The 20014-nt window shown below is 36.6% G+C and overlaps 2 protein-coding genes across 8 annotated transcripts in view; both read right to left on the bottom strand.

Moving 5' to 3' along the window:
• Positions 1-821: 821 nt before the first annotated feature.
• scamp2l (secretory carrier membrane protein 2, like) lies at positions 822-11972 on the bottom strand. The gene is made up of 9 exons (XM_065261624.1): positions 11836-11972; positions 11067-11144; positions 10856-10921; positions 10653-10767; positions 10439-10567; positions 7280-7439; positions 5311-5412; positions 1713-1830; positions 822-1631 (listed from the first exon to the last, which is right to left on the bottom strand). The coding sequence occupies exons 1-9, from the start codon at positions 11890-11892 to the stop codon at positions 1491-1493; spliced, it is 966 nt and encodes a 321-aa protein (XP_065117696.1). The 5' UTR covers positions 11893-11972; the 3' UTR covers positions 822-1490.
• Positions 11973-12443: 471 nt separating this feature from the next.
• Positions 12444-20014, bottom strand: part of myo9aa (myosin IXAa) — a 158747-nt gene continuing 151176 nt past the window's right edge. For 5 of the 7 annotated variants that reach the window (XM_073813090.1, XM_073813095.1, XM_073813094.1 and 2 more), the window contains 7 exons: positions 18909-19014; positions 18684-18815; positions 18484-18607; positions 16410-16463; positions 15659-15861; positions 14365-14507; positions 12444-14219 (listed from right to left, as the gene is read on the bottom strand). In XM_073813090.1, the coding sequence (XP_073669191.1) occupies positions 13792-14219; positions 14365-14507; positions 15659-15861; positions 16410-16463; positions 18484-18607; positions 18684-18815; positions 18909-19014 (1190 nt within the window). In that variant the 3' untranslated portion in view covers positions 12444-13791. The remainder of the gene's footprint in view (positions 14220-14364; positions 14508-15658; positions 15862-16409; positions 16464-18483; positions 18608-18683; positions 18816-18908; positions 19015-20014) is intronic. The other 2 variants (XM_065261616.1, XM_065261617.1) reach the window with 1 other exon arrangement.

Raw genomic sequence — 20014 nt, 5'->3', positions numbered from 1 at the left:
TGCGCTTTGAGGACATTATGGAAGTGTATTTTTATTTACCTGGGCTAAGCTTTTCAACCAACTCGCCTATTGTGCAGATTTTGAAACAATGAGGGGATAATGGTCTTATTTACCCCCCTGGAGCCATGTGGATGACTTTTGCGAAGGATTGATGCACAGTCTTTTCATCCGTAGCTGAACCGTATATAAAGATTGAAAGAGCTAGGACGTTTTCAAAAACATCTGTAAATGTGTGCGTATGATAAAGGATGGACATATTGAACTCGGCTGTCTTGAGGGTGAGTAGATCATGGGGTAAATTTCATTTTTGGCTGAACTATCCCTTTAAATTCTTCACACCATATGCTGTTTTAATAAAGAAGATCCTTGCTGGTATTTAAGTATATTTTTGGTACATTCATTCAAGTACACTTTTACCTTTTGAATAATACATTAACAAAAAGGAATTGCAAACTTTAGTGTACATACGCTTGAAATGGCATTTGTTGTCATGTTTTTCTTTTGCTTATTTTTGAAGAGAAGAGATGAAGATGGACTGTTTTTTCACATTGATGTTAAGGACTTCCATAGAAATGTCCACTTAAAGTGATGCAGCAGAAAGATTTGTATGACAAATACAAGTAGCCCAAAGATTTGACTTTATATTTTAGTCCACAATCGCCCTCTGCTGGTTGTGTATGTGTGTTATTATATCTCTTTGAAGATTTACACATGTACTCAATATTTTCTTGCACAATTTTCTTAATGTCTCAGATGACCTTCTAATAACATTTAGATCCATGCTGCACAAGTTTAAACTGAAGAGAAGCAATAAAAAAACATACATATATAGAATAAGTTTTATTGCGCAGCCCACCCAACTCTGTCACAATGAAATAAAATATCAATGCATAAATATATACAATTTTGTACATAGTCAACAACACTGCAATACCAGCACATTACTGAGAATGTAAAAAGACTTTAACATTTCATCACAGTAATTGTTCAATCAAAAGAAATATAAATACATGTCGTAATTAATAAAGCAAGGCCAAAAATATACCGATGTTAATTTCAAAGCCAAAAGCTTTGTTAGAAAGCGGTTGGTTTAATGCTGTCATTCATTTAATGAGATAAAACGCACAATAATCAAGTGTAACTGATGTGTTTCTAAATACAATAGAGACGGAAGCTGTAACATTACAATCACTTCAACTTTACATGTTTATATATCAGAAATAGTGCATTTGCAATTTCGTTTAAGTAAAAATATAACCATGTTAACTTAAATGTAAGATCTAAAAGTGTAAAGGAGTCGAAATCCTAAAGTCAGCCTCACCGATCAACAGCCAGGAAAAGTCTCCATTTACCACCACATATTTTCAGTAATCAAATGCAAGTATTGCACCAAAGAATCCTTCTGCATAAAAATGCAGATTGTTCCGTTATAAGGGTTTGTTCTGTAATATTTGTGCATTCGTAAATAATGAGAGTCTTGTCTATGGAGATTAACGAAATCCTCCCTGTACAGCAGAAGAAGCAGCCGTGGTTGCGGCGCTCTGGAAGGTTCGGTTGGTAACCACCCCGTGAGAAAACTCCTCCTGAGCCTTCTGGAAGCTGGCACCTGTTCGCCTGTACTTCGAGTGAACCTAATAGAGAGCGTTTACAGTTTTTTGTTTTTGTGATGAATACTTTATTGTGCTTTTCTTTATTGAGCAAACTCTACTTACCAATTTCAGTAAGATGACTGACAGCGCAGCATTAACCGTGAAGAAAACAGCCACCACCATCATGAACACTCCAACAGGGATGCTAGTCCTGACCACAGTGAGAGCTGTGATCCAACCACTGAGACAAAAACAATAAATACACACAAGAAAGATTTCTACAACATATCAACACAATAAAAACACATTTAAATGAATGCTGGTTACCCAGATCTACAGGGCATTACTTTTTCTTATGCTACTTACAGACCAAACACGTAGCATCGCGTTCCTCACTCTTGATTACTCGTGGAATTTATTTTTGTCTCATGCTAATTTTTTGCTTGAGTTGAATATTTTCAGTTTGTGCGAAGACGCATTTGAGGCGAATAGTGCATGTTTTCGTGGCAAACGCAGCGCACAATTTGCGTAATTCGCAATTGCGAGAGTTTGCATCTATTTGCATCTTGTCATTGACTTTGTATGAAAGCTACTCGCGCAAATCGCGTTTGGTATGTATGCCCCATTATGCTACGTACATACCAAATGCATAGCATCGCGTTCCTTGCTCTAGATTACTCGTGGGATTTAACTTTGTATCTTGCTAATTTTTCGCTCTAGTAAAATATTTTCAATCTGCGTCTTGTCATGCAAATTTTTCGCTTAAGTTAAATATTTTCAACTTGTGCGAAGATGCGTTTGAGGCGAATAGCACATGTTTTCACGGCAAATGCGGCCCCTAATTCGCGTCATTTGCATTGCCCGCACGAGTTTGCGTCAAACCGCGTCTTTTCATTGCATACAAAGTCAATCTACTCACACAAATAGTTGAATTCACGTGTTTGGTGTGTTTTGACCCATAATGCTACATACACACCAAATGCATAGTATCGCATTCCTCACTCTAGATTACTCTCGGGACTTTACTTTAGGTAATGCAAATTTTTCCCTGGAGTTGAATTTTTTTTACTTGTGTGAAGTAGGGCTGGGCAAAAAAATCGATTTTTCGATTAATCGTTTTTTAAAACGTGGTCAATTCAGAATCGATTCTCAAAGAGCAGAATCGATTTTTTTCTTTCATATTTATTTCTGCAAACATTGAACGAAAGATTAACATTAATTGAATTACTAGTCTTCTTCACTAGATGTCACTCTCTTTTTTGTCTAGCGCATGTTACCAAGGAGCAAGAGGCAAGCCTGTCATTCATTCATTCAGTGCTTAAAATGGCGGTTTCAGGTGCTTCGTCGATTTTATTAATTACCTACTTGTAACCTGCTGTTCATTGTTCTTTTTATTAATATAGTATTTGTATTAAATCTATATTCACTAAGTTGAATAGAGTATAAAAACCGGTCCGAGAACCAGAATCGAAAATTGAATCGAGAATCGAATCGATTTGGTAGCTTGTGAATCGAAATCGAATCGATCTGGAAAATCTGAATCGATACCCAGCCCTAGTGTGAAGATGCATTTGTGGCGAATAGTGCATATTCTCGTGGCAAACGCAGCACCCAATTTGCGTCATTCACATCACTATGAGCGTGTTCGCGTCTATTTGCGTCTCGTCATTGACTTTGTATGTAATCTACTCGTTCAAATCATTGAATCCGCGTTTGGTGTGTCTGCCCCATTATGCTAAATACAAACCAAATGCATAGTATCGCGTTCCTCGCTCTAGATTACTCGCGGGATTTAACTTTGTATCATGCAAATTTTTAGCTTGACTTCAATATTTTCAACTAGCACAAAGACCTTGTATGTAATCTAAAAATTAGCGCCAAATTAGCATCATTTGCATTGCCCTGCACGGGTTTGCGTCAATCCGCGTCTTTTCTAGGGATGCACCAGAATGAAAATTATTGTCCGAAACCGAAAAAGAGGAAACCAAGGCCGAAAACCCAAACCCTGAAATAAATTATTATGGCAATTATTAGTACCATTGCATTTATGGCTATCACTGTGTATTAACTTTACTAGTGGTGTAAATATTAAGTATTTTCAATTTGCGAAAAGATGCGTTTGAGGCGAATAGCGCTCGTTTTCACAGCAAATGCGCCACCCAATTCTCGTATTTCGCATAGCCCCGCACAAGTTTGTGTCAATTCGCGTCTTTTCATTGACTTTGTATGTAATCTACTCGTGCAAATCGTTGAATTCACGTTTGCTGTGTATGTCCCGTTATGCTACATACACACCAAATGCGTAGCATCGCATTCCCTGCTCTAGATTACTCACAGGATTTAACTTGGTGTCATGCTAATTTTTCGCTTAAGTTAAATATTTTCAACTTGTGCGAAGATGCGTTTGAGGCGAATAGCACGTTTTCACGGCAAATGCGCCCCCTAATTCGTGTCATTTGCATTGCCCACACGAGTTTGCGTCAAACCACGTCTTTTCATTACATACAAAGTCAATCTACTAGCACCAAACACGTGAATTCAACGATTTGTGTGTTTTGACCCATAATGCTACATACACACCAAATGCATAGTATCGCATTCCTCACTCTAGATTACTCGCGGGATTTTACTTTGTGTAATGCAAATTTTTCCCTTGAGTTAAATTTTTTTAACTTGTATGAAGATGCATTTGAGGCGAATAGTGCATGTTTTTGTGGCAAACGCAAGCACCCAATTTGTGTCATTCACATCACTGTGCGCGTATTCGCGTCTTATTTGCGTCTCGTCATTGACTTTCTATGTAATCTACTCGTGCAAATCATTGAATTCGCGTTTGGTGTGTCTGCCCCATTATGCTAAATACAAACCAAATGCATAGCATCGCGTTCCTCGCGGGATTTAACTTTGTATCATGCTAATTTTTTGCTTGACTTAAATATTTTCAACTTGCACGAAGATGCTTTTGAGGCAAACAGCGCATGTTTTCACGGCAAATGTGCCACCCAATTCGTGTCATTCGCATAGCCCCCCACAAGTTTGCATCATTCCGCGTCTTTTCATTGACTTTGTATGTAATCTACTCGTTCAAATCATTAAATTCACGTTTGGTGTGTATGTCCCGTTATGCTACATACACACCAAATGCCTAGCATCGCGTTCCCTGCTCTAGATTACTCACAGGATTTAACTTGGTGTCATGCTAATTTTTTGCTTGGGTTAAATATTTTCAACTTGCGAAGATGCGTTTGAGGCGAATAGTGTGTGTTTTTATGGCAGATGCGCCGCTCAATTCGCGTCATTCGCATTGGCCCTCACAAGTTTGCGTCAATCCGCATCTTTTCATTGACTTTGTATGTAATCTACTTTCGCAAATTGTTGAGTTTGTGTTTGGTGTGTATGCTCCATTACATTGTTATAAGTAAAACATGAGCAAAATAAGCTTTTCCTTATAAAGAGAGAAACGACCACAAGCAGTAAATTAAGGATGCACATTACTAAAAAATAAAGTTTACAGGATGCTTCACCAGAGAGCACATGACCCTGAAGAGGTCCACAGAAAATAGCAGACAAAGCCCACAGTCAGAGAGAGCCCAAAAAATGAACAAATCATCAGATTATCAAGCAGGATCTGTCAATGAAATGTCCAGAGAAAAGTACACAAGAAGAGTCAGAGAAGATGCCTAAAACAGTGAGAGTTATATCAAGTGATGGGCTAACTCACCTGTTTCCCCAGTTGGGGATCCCAACGCTCTGAATGATGTACACGATGACTTGGAATGAGAAAATGAAGAAGAAAAAGAAGAAATTGAAGGAGCTGTCGGATCTGCAAGATAAAGAGATCATGTGTCAATGCTACTCGGGCACTACTTTATGAGGTTTTTATAAAGAACAAAGACAGAAGTCAAAATTAATTCAGGTCACATTTCACCACAACACTACACATGGATAATTTTACAGGGCAATCTATTCTTATGGGATGGGATTAATGATATAAACACATTTAAATTCCCAAAGAAGATTGAATGATCGAAACGTTGCAATAAAACTCATTGTATTTATTTGCAAGTTTATAGTGTACGAGACTTCTCTTTATTTGCTAAAACACATTAAAAATATATTTTTTAAATTGATGTAATGCATATTTTTGAGTCAGGAACAATGTGTTTAAAAAGTTCTGTTTATTAGTGATGCACCGATGTATCGGCCGCCAATATTTATCGGCCGATTTTTGACGAATTTGAAACCATCAGCATATCGGCAATCGCACGAGAAAGGCCGATACTGATTGTTTATTAATTAACTGTATAAAGAAATCCATTATATGTAAAAAATGAGTTAATGTTGTTAATAAAATAAATTCTGAATAGCAAAAACCACCTTTGAAGGTTGTCATGCTGTCTTATTATATTTGTTTTAGCTTAATTTGTGCCTCTCTTATTATGTTGGTCAGTTGAATGTTAATTAGATCAAATCCATGTTCAGTAAAAATAATTTGATGCAGAAATAAACTAGCTAATAGACCAACTGTATACAAGTATTGTATACAAGTGTTTAATATCGGTATCCACATCGGTCAGACGTTGTCTGTGTAAATCGATATCGGTCCAAAAAAAATCCTATCGGTGCATCCCTAGTGTTTTGAACAAAATATCAGTACATTGCAATGATTTTTTCCACAATATATTTTTTAATATCCCTATTCAAAAAAAATGTCAGGTGGTACAACCAATCATTGTCTATTTGCACGATAAGTTTTAATGTGCAGAATATTGGTTTATTTAATAGTGGAATTTAAAATTATAATCCTGAAAGTAGTTTGAAAGTGTAAAACAACTTTACCATTAACCTAACATTTGAGAAATATAAATTTAAGAACAATCCCTTAAAAAAAGTCAAATTTATTAAAAATTAAATAATGTTTTTTATTTCTTAGTGGCATTCATAGCACTATTTGACTTTCCGGTTGCAGCAACTGACCTCCGCAATGAATTTTACATTAAACAGACTTCTACTGGGATGCTGTTTAAACTTTTGCATGTGATATCAAATTCATAGATATCATTTATTAATGCAAGTCCAAAGTAAATGTTTAATAAAACTTGATTTGTAGTTTTTCAGTGGTTGTACCATCTGACACAAATAGTGTACCAACCTACCCATTATCTTTAAGTGGCAATCTTTTCAGTATTTGAGAAAAATCTATAAACTTTGCATTCAGCCATAAAGTCCACCAGATGATGTGATAACACGTTAACTGTTTAAACTTCTTAATAAAAGGCCTAAGTTTTTTTAAATTATCCTAACATCCTACTGATATTTGTACAATTTGTTTATAGGAAAGGTTTCGAACATAAAAAATAAAGCCAAAGTATCTCATTTTGAGTTTTTAATAACTTACACACCTTTTTAACAGTTGCCTCGAACTGCTAACGTGTTACAGACAAGTTGCCCCACCTACCATTTTACAAGTTTGAGATCCCAAAACAAAATTAGTATTTATTATTAAAAAATATAGGAAATGTATTTAAACCAAATAGGTTTTATAGAAGTGTGTCAAATAATAAATGTATTTTTATAGTACATAATGCCCACAGACACAAAAATATGCATAACCCAAATGCAGAATATTTGGGAATTCTGTCCTAATTTTGGGATGATCCGTGACCTGGTTTTGACTCAAGTAAACTCACCTGAAGGCCTTGTAAACGGGTCGGTACCAACAGGCGAAAGCACCTGGAGTGAACAGAATAAACCAGAGGATTGACAGTCCAAAGTCCACTCCACTCTGAGGGAATATAGTAAAACAAGCCAGACAGGCCAGCAGGTTCAGGAACAGCGTCACACCGTGGTCTGTTGATAAAAATAACATGTGTCCTTATTGTATGTCTAAGCAATTTGAGATTATGGAATACTACTAGATTTGTCAAAACATGCAGTATATCACCAAAGCAAAATGTGTGTAATACTGAATCCCATAATGCAATGCACTCAAACATCAATTTCCACTGTGACAAATAGAGCAGATTTGTCCACATTGAGTCATTATGTGATCAGACCAAAATGCAAATTACTACAGCCTTCAGTAAACAATATACTTTTATAAAGAAATAACCGAGGAACTCAGATGCAAAGCCACTAAACACCACCTCCATCAAAAAGTAAGATAATGATATTAACCAAATACCGTCTGCACTTTTTATATGTTCATCAAATACCTTCGCTTCAAATACGCTTAATCCCAGCCTCAGGTCCTTTGGAAATACTGCTTTGTTCACAGAATCTGCTTAACACCAAATGGGTGATTCTCACGAAACCATTAAAACACCACGGCACTAATGATTTTAGCTATAAAATGTGTAATATAGTAATATTAAAAAGCATCAGAATTAACACAATACTGTGTTCTACCTTGCACAATGTGTGATTTCAACATAAGAATTTATAATTTGTCAATTTTATCTCATTTTCTGCTGAAATTCTCATTACCGCAATGTGTCCGGCTGTGTTTGAACATGCGTTATGTTGTAATTTAATCAAATTAACACAAAAATATGTAGAAAAAAATAAATGGATGTTTTGCTAGACTACTTTAGATGACAGAAAAAATATTTACTGAATATTCATGTATAATAATAATGAAGAAAAATTAGGAAAATGATGTGTCCATGCCTGATGTTCTCATCCTCCGCAACACTTTTTGAGAACATTTTAGGCACACATACAGAATTTTAATAAAGTTTGATTTTGAGTGACCAAGCACATGGACCAGTTACTTCAAGATGGCTACCAGGTAAGATCATTTTTTTACAGTTAATTTGAAATATTGTCTTGTCAGAATGCTTACACGACATTTTGATTATCATTACCGCAACAGATGCTTATTAAATGTTAATTTAATTAATAGAAGCATAATACTTTGATTTAAATGCATGTGCAGAATTTCCAAATTATGTTCTTTCAGGTTTGTCATGTCATTTTGAAAATATGTCAGTGTTGATGTTTTCTGACTGTTGCGGTAATGAGATTTTTTAGGACTAATTTTTTAAATTATGTTACAAAAAGTGTTAAAGGAACAGTATGTAAGAAATGTATATCAATTAATCATAAAATGGCCCTGATATGTCACTAGACATTAAGAAATCTTTTTAATTTCAAATACTTATATCACTCACAACAGTGGTCTGGCCAGGATATTGTCATTTAAAAAGTGGAGTTGCAGCCCTCAACTGATGTTTATGTTGTCATTTTGTGTATTGGCCACTAGTTGTGTGATTGCAGTACCAGTTTTAGCCACAAGTTTTGTGATTGCAATACCAGTTTTGGCCACAAACCTACATACTGTTCCTTTAAATGATAAGTAAAAGTGTTTAAATTAATGTTCCCATTTACTCCAGACTTTGTTTTTCAATGTCTGGTGGGAAAAAAGTAAATTTAAGCAATTTTTACATTTTCATGCTTGACATTTTTAAAAACAAGTTTTCGTGAGAATCACCCAAATAGATTTTCCAGCAAAGTTCTCCAAGGCTGGATTTTAATGGATCTTGATGCCCATTCCGATTTGTTGTCTGTATTCAATTTTTATATATGCATTTGGCTGCGTTGCATTTTCAATGACGCACAACACGTCTTGAGCTGGGAATATACAATCTGTCCGCTTACAATGCAAATGCACATGTGAATGAGGCCTGAAACCGATTTGAGAATATCGGAATCTATGTGCTTTTTTGGAATTGAGTCACTTCAAGCGTGCAATGTAAGTGCACAGAAGATGAATTGGATGAACGACGCTACAAAAAACGATTGTGTTTCAAATACAAACTTGGGTCCCTTGTGAATACTTGGACCTGAATACAACACGAATGTGGAAGTGACATGAATCACAGCGCCCCCTAATGCTTCAGTTTCTTCATGTTCACATTCTGACTTTCATCATTTGCAATGTATTACTACGTCTTGTCCAAAGAAGTTAAGTTTTTTAAGAAGTGGAGGTTTTTAATTTTTGCCAAAAATGCACCTAAGAGGGTTTTGCAGTGAATTTTTTTTTTTAAATACCACTGAAATCACTAAAGTGAGATTTGTGAAAATAAGTGCTCATTTACAAGATAATGGGTCGGTTTCTCAGACAGGGATTAGCTTAAGCTAGGACTAAACCTTAGTTTAATTAGGAAATATAACTAGTTTTAGCAAACATGTCTTACTAAAAACATTACCGGTGTGCATTTTGAGGCAAAAAAAGGACACTGATGTATTTTAAGATGTCAGTGCAAGTTGTTTTCAGTTTGGAAAGCTCTTAAAAAATGTTTAGTCTAGGACTAATCTAATTCCTGTCCGGGAAACCGCCCCATAATGTCAAATGCACTTAACTCTTTCCCTGTCAATTTATCAAGTCAATTAAGAGAAAACTCTTCCATGCCAATCACAAGTTTTTACCGCAATCCATATTTCTGCTATTATCCACTAGGTGGCGCTCTTACCCAACTTATAAAACACTAAAGCATCCACTGATCCAAAAACAGTAAAAACTGTGTGTATGTTTTGATCATAGCTCTGAATCTGATTTCTAACAAAAATCCTTTATAAAAATTGAATTATCTTATTTTTAAAGAGTCCTACCCATATTTGAGAGGTGATAAAAGAAAACAAATGAAGATTGGATAAATCCGTTTCTTTTTTAAAGCAGAGGGTCTGTTGTTCCATTTTATATATTGTATATTTAAAGAAGAACATATTCTGGAAGGCATTAAAGTCCTAAAAAATGCTGACGCTGGCTGGCCACTTTTTTAAAAACATTGGCGGGAGTTAAGAGGTTTTGCGTCTGATTTCCTTTGCTGAATGTTGGATTCACTTACACATCCAGAGGTAGTACATCATTCTGCAAATTCGCTGGAATTCAGCAGGGATTTCTTCATTAAAATCCTGATAGAAGCAAGGTTTTATTGGAAAAAACCTTGGCAATGGAGGCCAGTTGTTTTCTTTACCTGTAGGCAAACAGTTTTCTTCATGTTTAGAGTACAGTAAAACTGACCTCAGAACAGAATTAGTAGCAGCAGAGAGATGACTCACCTTGTGGATTATCTCGATTTCGAAGGTCTTGCTCTTTCCGCTCCAGCTCCGCAGCTTTCCTCTCCAGCTCCGCTTGCTGACGGAGAAGTTCGGCTTGTCCTGCCGCAGCGCTGGCCTGATTGAGAAACCACACACACATTTGTTTAAAGGTACATTTATCCACATGTGTTAAGTGTGACATGTTTAATGAGTTATGTACTAACCTTGGGACTGTCCTGCGCTGTAGTCGGCAGGACAGCTGGTTGAGAGATGGGGATGGTACGGCCATCCTTAAATGAAGGAGGGAAAAATATTCATGTTCAATTCTACTTAACACAACATCTTGTATGAATTGGGAAGCACAATACTATGTTAGTTACCCATATATGTAAAGAAACAAGTGTTTGTGTAATAGTTTGTAATTGTGATACTTACCAGAGGATCGGAAGTGAATGGGTTAAACTCTCCTATACCATCAACTGCTGTGTTCGTCACCTGAGTTACTGATGGGTCCTGTCAGACACATAAAATATATATACATGTCTATATGTTCTTTGAACGAATTATTTGAGTTGGGGTTAGTTATAAAATCTGTTATAAAAAGGTAAAGACTAAGTACACTGAATGTTCAACAACCAATACAACACCACGGTACTAATGTTTTGCACACATCATTAATTTGACTCTAGTACCGTTATCATGTAAATATTTTTCGTTATCATTGACTACCACAGTTAACAAAAAAACTGTTCTGTACGGAACATCATTTACATAAACAGCAGACCGTGGATTAATCGGACCTGTTGAATTTGTACACGGGCGTCTTACACCTGTCGCGTGAACTGACATAATATTATATGCTGGCCGTCTAACGAAGTCAAAATGTGTTTTTATTTAAACATTATTATAAATAAACGTTATGTAGGTTATACATGTGCAAAAATGTCAAGTGTTACAATTAAATACAATTTTAAACAACCCGATTTATTTTAACAAAATGATACTTCCTATATCGTCATCGCAACGCAATTGGCTCCTGGTCAGAAAACTCTCATATGATTGGTTGAGACCCTGTCAATCTCACATCAACGTTCCAATGGCCGAGGCCGAACCACACAAACTAACCAAACAGGTTCATAGCGCACTAAACTTTTAACATTTCACGTATTCCCAAATCATTAATACACATTTAATAGTTCTTTACCTGAAAAGGATTGACATCAACTGGCTCGGCAAAGGGGTTGTTATCAAATCCAGACATTTTGTCTTGATGAAGGCGCGCAGGTGTACTCGGTCTCACTGTACCTGCCTATGCGACTGCTTGCGATCACGCCCCACTGCGCATGCGTGATAGATTCACCTTTGACGTCACGGTTATTGATCTCATTCCAGTAGCTCTACTTACAGCCAAAGAAACTGATACCAGTGCTTTTAATAAAGTTAGTTTCATTACCTATCTACTAATAATGTAACTATCTTTTTTTTTTTAAAGCATTTGGCAGACAAAAAGTACCACATTATTTGGCACTTTGAAGCAAGCAAGCATGTAATAAAAAATAATTCTTGGTTTTAACTATTAGTCAACAGCAACGTTGACTGTCATTCATCAGATTTAAAGCAGCAGTAATACAGGTTTGACTAGTCTCAGACAAACACGAATCCCACAAGAACAACTCAGGAACAAAAGCAGGTGTGCTGGACAAACAGGTAATTCGCCTTCCTTCTGTCCTATTACAGTCACACTGAATACAAAACTAAAATTGTGGTTAAAGAGAGCAGTAATAGAAACACAGTAACAGGAAAACGCAAATCTTCTTTGTTCAAAATGTGATTTATTTTACAACCATTAACATTTCTTTCATAAGAAACATTTGTTCGAGAGACGGCTCCAACTCAATCTTGCATGTATGTGACGCAGTGTCAGCAATGAATGAGATGTATTACAACACATAATACATTTATTTCCTTATCTTCATGTGTATTTATGCCTACACACTCCATAACACCATTATGAAACAATGTCGCCAATGTTTAAAGTAAGGGGGCTTTATTTTAGACCAATTTAGACCAGAAACAACAGTAACAGAGATATTTTGTTGTTGAAATAAAGCATATAACAATAGCATGTAAATAACTGCTTTTGTTTATTTAATCTCCATGTTTCTGATGTAAATACATTATCAAATAGTGATGAAGCGAGAAAACATATTCTAAGATCATGCATGACCCTCCAAATGCACTTGTGTGAATTATTACATCTCAGAGTTCTGACATAAAGGGAAACATTGATATAATCTGAAAACAAATGGGTTACATATAGCATACAAACAGAGGAGATTTGTTTGGTAATACATTAAATATTTAAATTGTTTTCTTCAATGGGGAACAAATTTGGATTTAAAATAATAAACAAGCAATGACAGTGATCCATTTACTGCGGTTTGGTATATTAACACTGCTTTCTCTGAACACGACTGAGGCAGATGAGCACAAAAAATAGCAACTGATGGATGGCTGTCTCGAGGTGATGTACAGTAATACACTATTTGGTGATCTGAAAGACCTCTGGGATCCACTGGCTTTAAATCACCAGTTTGTTTGGTCCCTTTAATGGCATCATTTCCCTCCAAGCAGCACAAAGATATCGAGGTTTTCTCATACACGCACATTTGCACACACAATCCTCTCTCTCTAATGCATTCATCAGGACAAATACAAGATATACGAATTCATCGACCCAGCAGTCACTGTGCGCTGGCTTTATATCACATAATATATTTATATAGATTTATATATTCAATGTAAATAAAATTTATTAAATAGGCTAAGGGCAAATACATCGCAGAGGATGCTCCTTGCAATGGTTCTACATTGTAAACGTTGAAGCAGCCCGTGGTATAGCTTGAATTCGTCAAGTTCATCGATGGCTTTGTCTCCCGTCTTTCACAGTCACAGAGCTGCCAATCAAAGCCCAGGAGAATATTCCTTAGTCACCCCACTGTCCTCGTCCAACACATTCCCGATTTCTCACGTGCTGATCGGAAACCCCCCACACAAACGTTCCTCTCAACGTGGCACTTTAGGACTATAATGCAGCAAATGTGAGCTAGCGGGGAGGAACAAGCTCTTCTCCGTGCATGGACGTGTAACCTCGCCGCCTTCATACCATAAACTCGTTGTTGCCGTATACCACCATCTGCTGAGGCGGCAGGTCCGGTTCCCTCTTCGGACTACCGCCCATCGGAGGTTTTAGAGGGGCGCTCTTGGCCCCCTGAAGCCGCAGCTTGCCCCGTTCCGGGTTAAAAGTACCGCGGCTGGTGAACTGCGGTCTCTCCTCTTCGTCCTGGTCGGGGAGGTCCACGCTGTCAGGTGGGCTGGACAGATACGATTGAGATGAAGGCGATTTGGACCGTAAACGTGACCTGCGGGTTCTGGGTCGTACGGGCAGATTCGCATAGGAAGACGACACGGAGGAGACGGTAGAACTGGAATCTACAGAGTCTAGGGATACCGCCTGCCTCCGCAAAACTCGTCTGCTTTTCCCCTCAGACTTCTTGGGCCTGGTGGCGGCCAGCGCTGGGCCTCGCTCTGCATGGAGTAGAATAGGGAAATTCTTAATTTCAAATCAAAGTTCATTTTGTGCAAAGCAATTTGCAAAACTATCAATACTCAGCTATATCAAAGAAAGGTGGGCTAGAAATGCATTAAGCACATGGACAGTACAGTAACTTACCAGAGAAATCCGATCCGGCTCCCTCCGAATCCACGTTGAGATTTTCCGAACTGTCCGCCGTGCCTATCGAAGCCTCTGATTCCAGAGTCTCATCATCTGATGCCCGGGGCTCCAGAGCCAGCATCTCAAAGGTCAACTCTTCCCTGTAGGGGTGAGGATCAAATGTTTGTCAGACCTTTAAAGGGAAAACAACTGTATACTACTATTGCAACTACTACTTATTTTATTTAAAGCTCACATAGTACACGCTGTTTCTGCTCATCTCATGTTAATCTTGAGTACCTATAGAGTAGTATTACATCCTTTATATCTCCAAAGAGTCTTTAGTTTTATCAGATTTATAAAAGACAGATCCGCTCTAGCAATTGTTTCCAGAAAAGCACAAAATCCCAGAGGCGTTCAGCGGGAGGACTCATGAGCAGGCAACACACACAAAACATTATCCCAATATCTTTAGATTACTTATGATTCACATTGTGCTATTTATAAATGCATCTAAAATGTCTGAATGACTTTCTAATGCTACGTATCAGATGCAGTGGCAGTTTGTAAGAGCGTGTTTTGACTTACAAGCGATAGTTCACCGAAAAAATAAAAACCTTGTGATCCTTTACTCATCCTCAAATTATTCCAAACTTGTGAAAATGAAGAAAAATGTTAAAACAGATCTGGGGCACCATTCACTTTCATAGTATTGTTTTTCCATACTGTGAAAGTCAATGGTGCCCCAGATCTGCTTGGTAATAAACATTCTTCAAAATATCTTCATTTGTTTTCATCAGAACAATGTTTATTACCAAGCAGATCTGGGGCACCATTGACTTTCACACTATGGAAAAACAATGCTATGAAAGCGAATGGTGCCCGATTACCAACAAAACACAGATATTTGATGCAGTTTTACCCAGGTGAAAAATAATTCTATTAAAAATATACTTTAAAAAAGTGTTCTAAGTATATTTTCTACATTTTGTACTATTTTCGTCAAATCCAAGTATAGTTAAGTGTATTCAATTATGTATTAATAAAAAGTCTAGAATTTTTATATTATTATCCTACACTACATAGGGAATAATATGGATTTTATCCAAAAAATGTCTTGCATAAAATAGATTCAAGCACTTTCAGTGACCTGTATCTATGTATGTATATTTTCAAAAACTTCCAAGGGCCTTGAATTTTTCCCCCAGATTCACAAACTTTTAAAGATTTCAAGGACCCGTGGGAACCCTGTCATGGGTTCAAACCCCAGGGAACACACATACTCATAAAACATGCATACTTCTTCTCTTACTTTTCTTTCTGTAGATGTTCGATCTGTTCAGTGAGAACCTTCTCTTCCTGTTGCATGGCCACCTGCTGTTGCTCGGACACCTCAGGATCTCTGACAGGTTCCTCATCGGCGATTTCTTGCGTCACGTCTGGGGCGGTTGGAGAGCGAGGACTCACCGGAGGAGATGGTGTGGTATACCTCACTCTGCGCACCTGCCCTTTACCCTGTCAAACAAAACACAGCGCTTATAAGTGGACCTCGGGGATGATAGACACTGAGACGATGTTGAGAAGATAATAGTGGTGAAAAGTTTGATATAGCGATTCGTTTCTAAAGTCTCCATGAAATCAAAACGTACCATTTTTATTTTTAACGGAATATTTCAGAGTTCATTATAAACAATTTATCCATTTGGGTCATTCATTTCGTTAATTATTGACTTCATAGTATATTATTTATCAAAATATCTTCTTTTGCATTCAATAGAATAAAGAAACTCATACAGGTTTAAAACAACATAAATGATGACAGAATTTTTATTTTTGGGTGAACTATCCTTTCAAGACACAAAGAGTGAATATGTTGTTTTTCCAAGTCATGCAATGTAATATTTTGACAATGAAATGCATCTAAGGTGAATTTATCTGGACGAATGAAGTGCTAATCCACAGTCAACAAATGATTAAACTATTCTCGCTCATGTGTCTGTAAGCTATGAGACCTCACAGTGCTGGACACTAGAGATGAGTTAACGGTTACAGTAAATACATACCGCTGCAGCACTGCGGGTTACGCTCATGAATCTAACAGCAATTACTACAGGCCTCTGGATTAGAGAGGAAAGGGAAAGTAAAGATTTTAGGAGAGGAGAAAATGAGGTTAACGTAAAGATAAAATCAACATAGGCGTGAGTAGGACATGCTCCTCTTATATCAACATTTCGTGTTATCTATAGTAGCTACAATCTCCCACTGAATATGGGGCTAAGTAAGGGTTAATGCCAGGGTCGTGTTTGGTTTGTGAATATTTGAAAAACAAAAGATGTCGATTAAGGAACATGTCCAACCTTCTGGATCAACATTTGTGTTGGGCCCGAAACAACGTTCCTGTCCAACACACACAGTCCCAACCCAGTGATGGAGAATAAACTAAAAGCAAAGCTATGTCACTGTTTTCATGGCACGTGAATTTTGAACACGGCTTTACAGTGAATTTAAAGGGATAGTTCAGAAAAAATTAAAATTCTGTCATCATTTACTCACCCTCAAATTTTTCCAAACTTGTACAAATTTCTTTTTTCTGATGACCACAAATGTAGAAAATGATAAAACAGATCTGGGGCACCATTCACTTTCATAGCATTGTTTTTCTCTACTATGAAAGTCAATGGTGCCCCAGATCTGCTTGTTAATAAACATTGTTCTTATTAAAACAAATGAAGATATTTTAAAATATGTTTACTACCAAGCAGATCTGGGGCACCATTGACTTTCTTAGTAGGGAAAACAATACTATGAAAGATCTGTTTAAAAAAAATCAATCTTCATTTTTACAAGTTTGTAATAATTTGAGGATGAGTAAATGATCACAGGGTTTTAATTTTTTTGGTGAACTATCCCTTTTAACTCAAAACACACTCTCAAGCATCAGAAAGTCTTTCAGACATTTTAGATGCGTTTATAAATAACTAAACTAGGGCTGCCTAATGATTAGTCACGACTATTTGTTTGCAGAATAAAAGTTTTTGTTTACATAATTATTATACACAGTACATCAAAAATATTATGTATATATAAATACAAACACATGTATTTATAATTTTAAGGAAAAATATATTGATATAATAAATATTTATATTTATGTATGATATAAATTATATGTAAATATACAAATGTTTATACACATGCAAATATTTCTTAAGAATATATATATATATATATATGCAAGTGTGTGCATTTATATATAAATAATTATTATACATATTACACACACATTTAATATGTAAACAAAAACTTTTATTCTGCAAACGAAAAGTCGTGACTAATCGTTAGGCAACTCTAAAATATTTATTTCCATATTTATTGAAATGTTAATAGTAATAAATGTATTTTTTATATTGTTTTATGTACGTTTTCAACTACTATCTTTAACTCTTTCACCGCCAGCGTTTTTAAAAAAAGTTGCCAGCCAGCGCCAGCGTTTTTCATGATTTTCACCAAAGTTTAATGCCTTCCAGAAAATGTTCTTCTTTAAAAATATAAACATACAATATACCAAATGAAAGAACAGACCCTCTGCTTTCAAACAAAAAAAACCGTTTCATCCTACCTTTAGTGGTTCTTTTGCAATCAGCTTTTGAATATGGGTAGGTTTTTGCAAAAACACCATATTTTGAGCAAAAAGCAGAGATAATTCCATTTTTGTGACCGACTTTTCATAGAGATCCCATTCAGAGCGATCTTTAAAACAGACACGGACATGCAGCAGCTTGCCATAGGGCAATACTTCCGGTTTTAAAAAGTTGCGGAAGGGCGACACCTGGTGGATAATAGCGGTATTGCGTAAAGACGGAAAATCTCGTCATTGGCGGGGAAGCGGTTTCTCTTAATTGACGAGATATCTCGTCAATGGCGGGGAAAGAGTTAATCACTAATTAAGATTCACTGACTGGTTTACATCAAAGCTGTTTTAGGACCAACAAAGATGCAGATTTACGAAGACATTCATCGTACTTAGCGAAATCACGGTAAGCTTTGGAAATCTGAGTTATGTACAGTAGATTCAGGATTTAGGGTTATATATTGTAAGTATACAACATGCAAATGAAATGTAAGTCTTTCTCATACCATAGACCTGCGGATGAAAGTTAATCGACTCTTGGCTTTGCTTTCTGCAAACTCCAGAGTGCTGATGTCCTTCAGCCTGGCCTTGTACTTATTCATCTGCTCACAAATGATCAGCTCCACACACCTTTAAAACACAATCATTCATGTCAATACTGAATTAAAGAATTAAATAACGGTATGAAGTAAGAGTTGCTCATTACGCTGTGGTTTTCCCGATGTCCCGAACGCTCTCCAGAGGATCGGTGGTGTCAGGACAGCGAAGGATGCAGGGTGCGAACACAATTGCCAATGCGTTTGCAGACATGCGATTGGTATCTTCCTGCAGAGCAATCCTGTAGACCACAGAAACAAGACTTATGACCTTATAAACATGGTCATGATCACTTATTATAATCGATATAATCCGTCAACATTGCGTTTCTCACCTGACCAAATGGAAAATGAGCCGCTCCAGTGTGTTCAGATGAGTTCTGCTGAGCTGATCAATTATAGAATAAACCCCTCGAATCACTTCTTTCTTATCTTGAAGACCTGAAAAACAAACAACACATGTAGTGACAATCCTTGTAGGTGAAGGATATAAAGAGTTCCGATGCAAAACCCTCTAAGTGCGTCTGACATGCTTTCTTGTAAATAAGCATTTTTAATCAGGCTCTTATGTTTAGGTTGAGTAATTTTACATTAATGGCAATTAAAAGGTTATTGGTCAGTAGCTGTGTTTCAATTGCAGATTTGCGCAAAATGTTAGTGTTATTTTCTAAATGTCAACAAGAGACTTTTGCGAAATGATGGCGTTACTATTAATCAATATGCGATCCTCACGGGATAAGTCATTCCCAACATTATTTTGACGCCGTACGAGTATTATCCAAACATTTATGCCAAGGAAAGCCTCTTATACTTAGGAGCAGGAACGTATAGGTGTTTCTTGAAGGTAATAGTGCAATATTTTAAAGCTCCCATAACACACGCTATTTCTGCATATCTGATGTTAATCTGGAGTACCTATAGAGTAGTATTACATCCTTTATATCTCAGAAAAGTCTTAATTTTAACAGATTTATAAAAGACAGATCAGCTCTAGCGATTCTTTCCAATAATGTACGAAGGAGTTACAAGCTGTTGGAGGAGCGAGTCACGAGCTAAGCAACACTCTATACAACACTGGATAACTTATGATTCACTAGATGTTCAGGCCATTTACATTTACGTCTTGATAAAAACAAAGCTGTCGCGTGAAGTGATGCCTGTGACTTCTAGAGTCCTTGGCTGAACAACCACTTCATGCGAGTGTAAAAACTTTTTGTGATATATGGGAGTTTTTGCAAAATTGACGTGTTTCTATTGGCCATATTTTCAATTCGCAATTTAAAGGGTAATGGAAACATAGCTAGTAATTGAAATGTAATTTAAACATTTCACTTTTTTTTTTTTTACAAATTTCACTGTCTTTTACTGCAAAACCCTCTAACTGCATACAAGCTTTTTTGGCAAAAACCTTGAAATTAAAATAAAGAAAAATTATACTTTA

This window comes from Paramisgurnus dabryanus, chromosome 2 (assembly GCF_030506205.2).
Source record: "Paramisgurnus dabryanus chromosome 2, PD_genome_1.1, whole genome shotgun sequence".
In the NCBI taxonomy this organism is placed as follows: Eukaryota; Metazoa; Chordata; class Actinopteri; order Cypriniformes; family Cobitidae; genus Paramisgurnus; species Paramisgurnus dabryanus.
The sequence above is the reverse complement of the archived record's forward strand: the minus strand, read 5'-3'. Positions and strand labels throughout refer to the sequence as shown.

What these genes read in the sequence shown, in the direction of transcription:
- scamp2l (XM_065261624.1), bottom strand. Translation starts at nt 11,892, where the DNA reads ATGTCTGGATTTGATAACAACCCCTTTGCCGAGCCAGTTGATGTCAAT. An exon ending in TTGATGTCAATCCTTTTCAG is followed by an intron (nt 11,145 to 11,835) that starts GTAAAGAACTAT and finishes TGTGTCTGACAG; the next exon opens with GACCCATCAGTAACTCAGGT. An exon ending in CAGCGCAGGACAGTCCCAAG is followed by an intron (nt 10,768 to 10,855) that starts GTTAGTACATAA and finishes TTTCTCAATCAG; the next exon opens with GCCAGCGCTGCGGCAGGACA.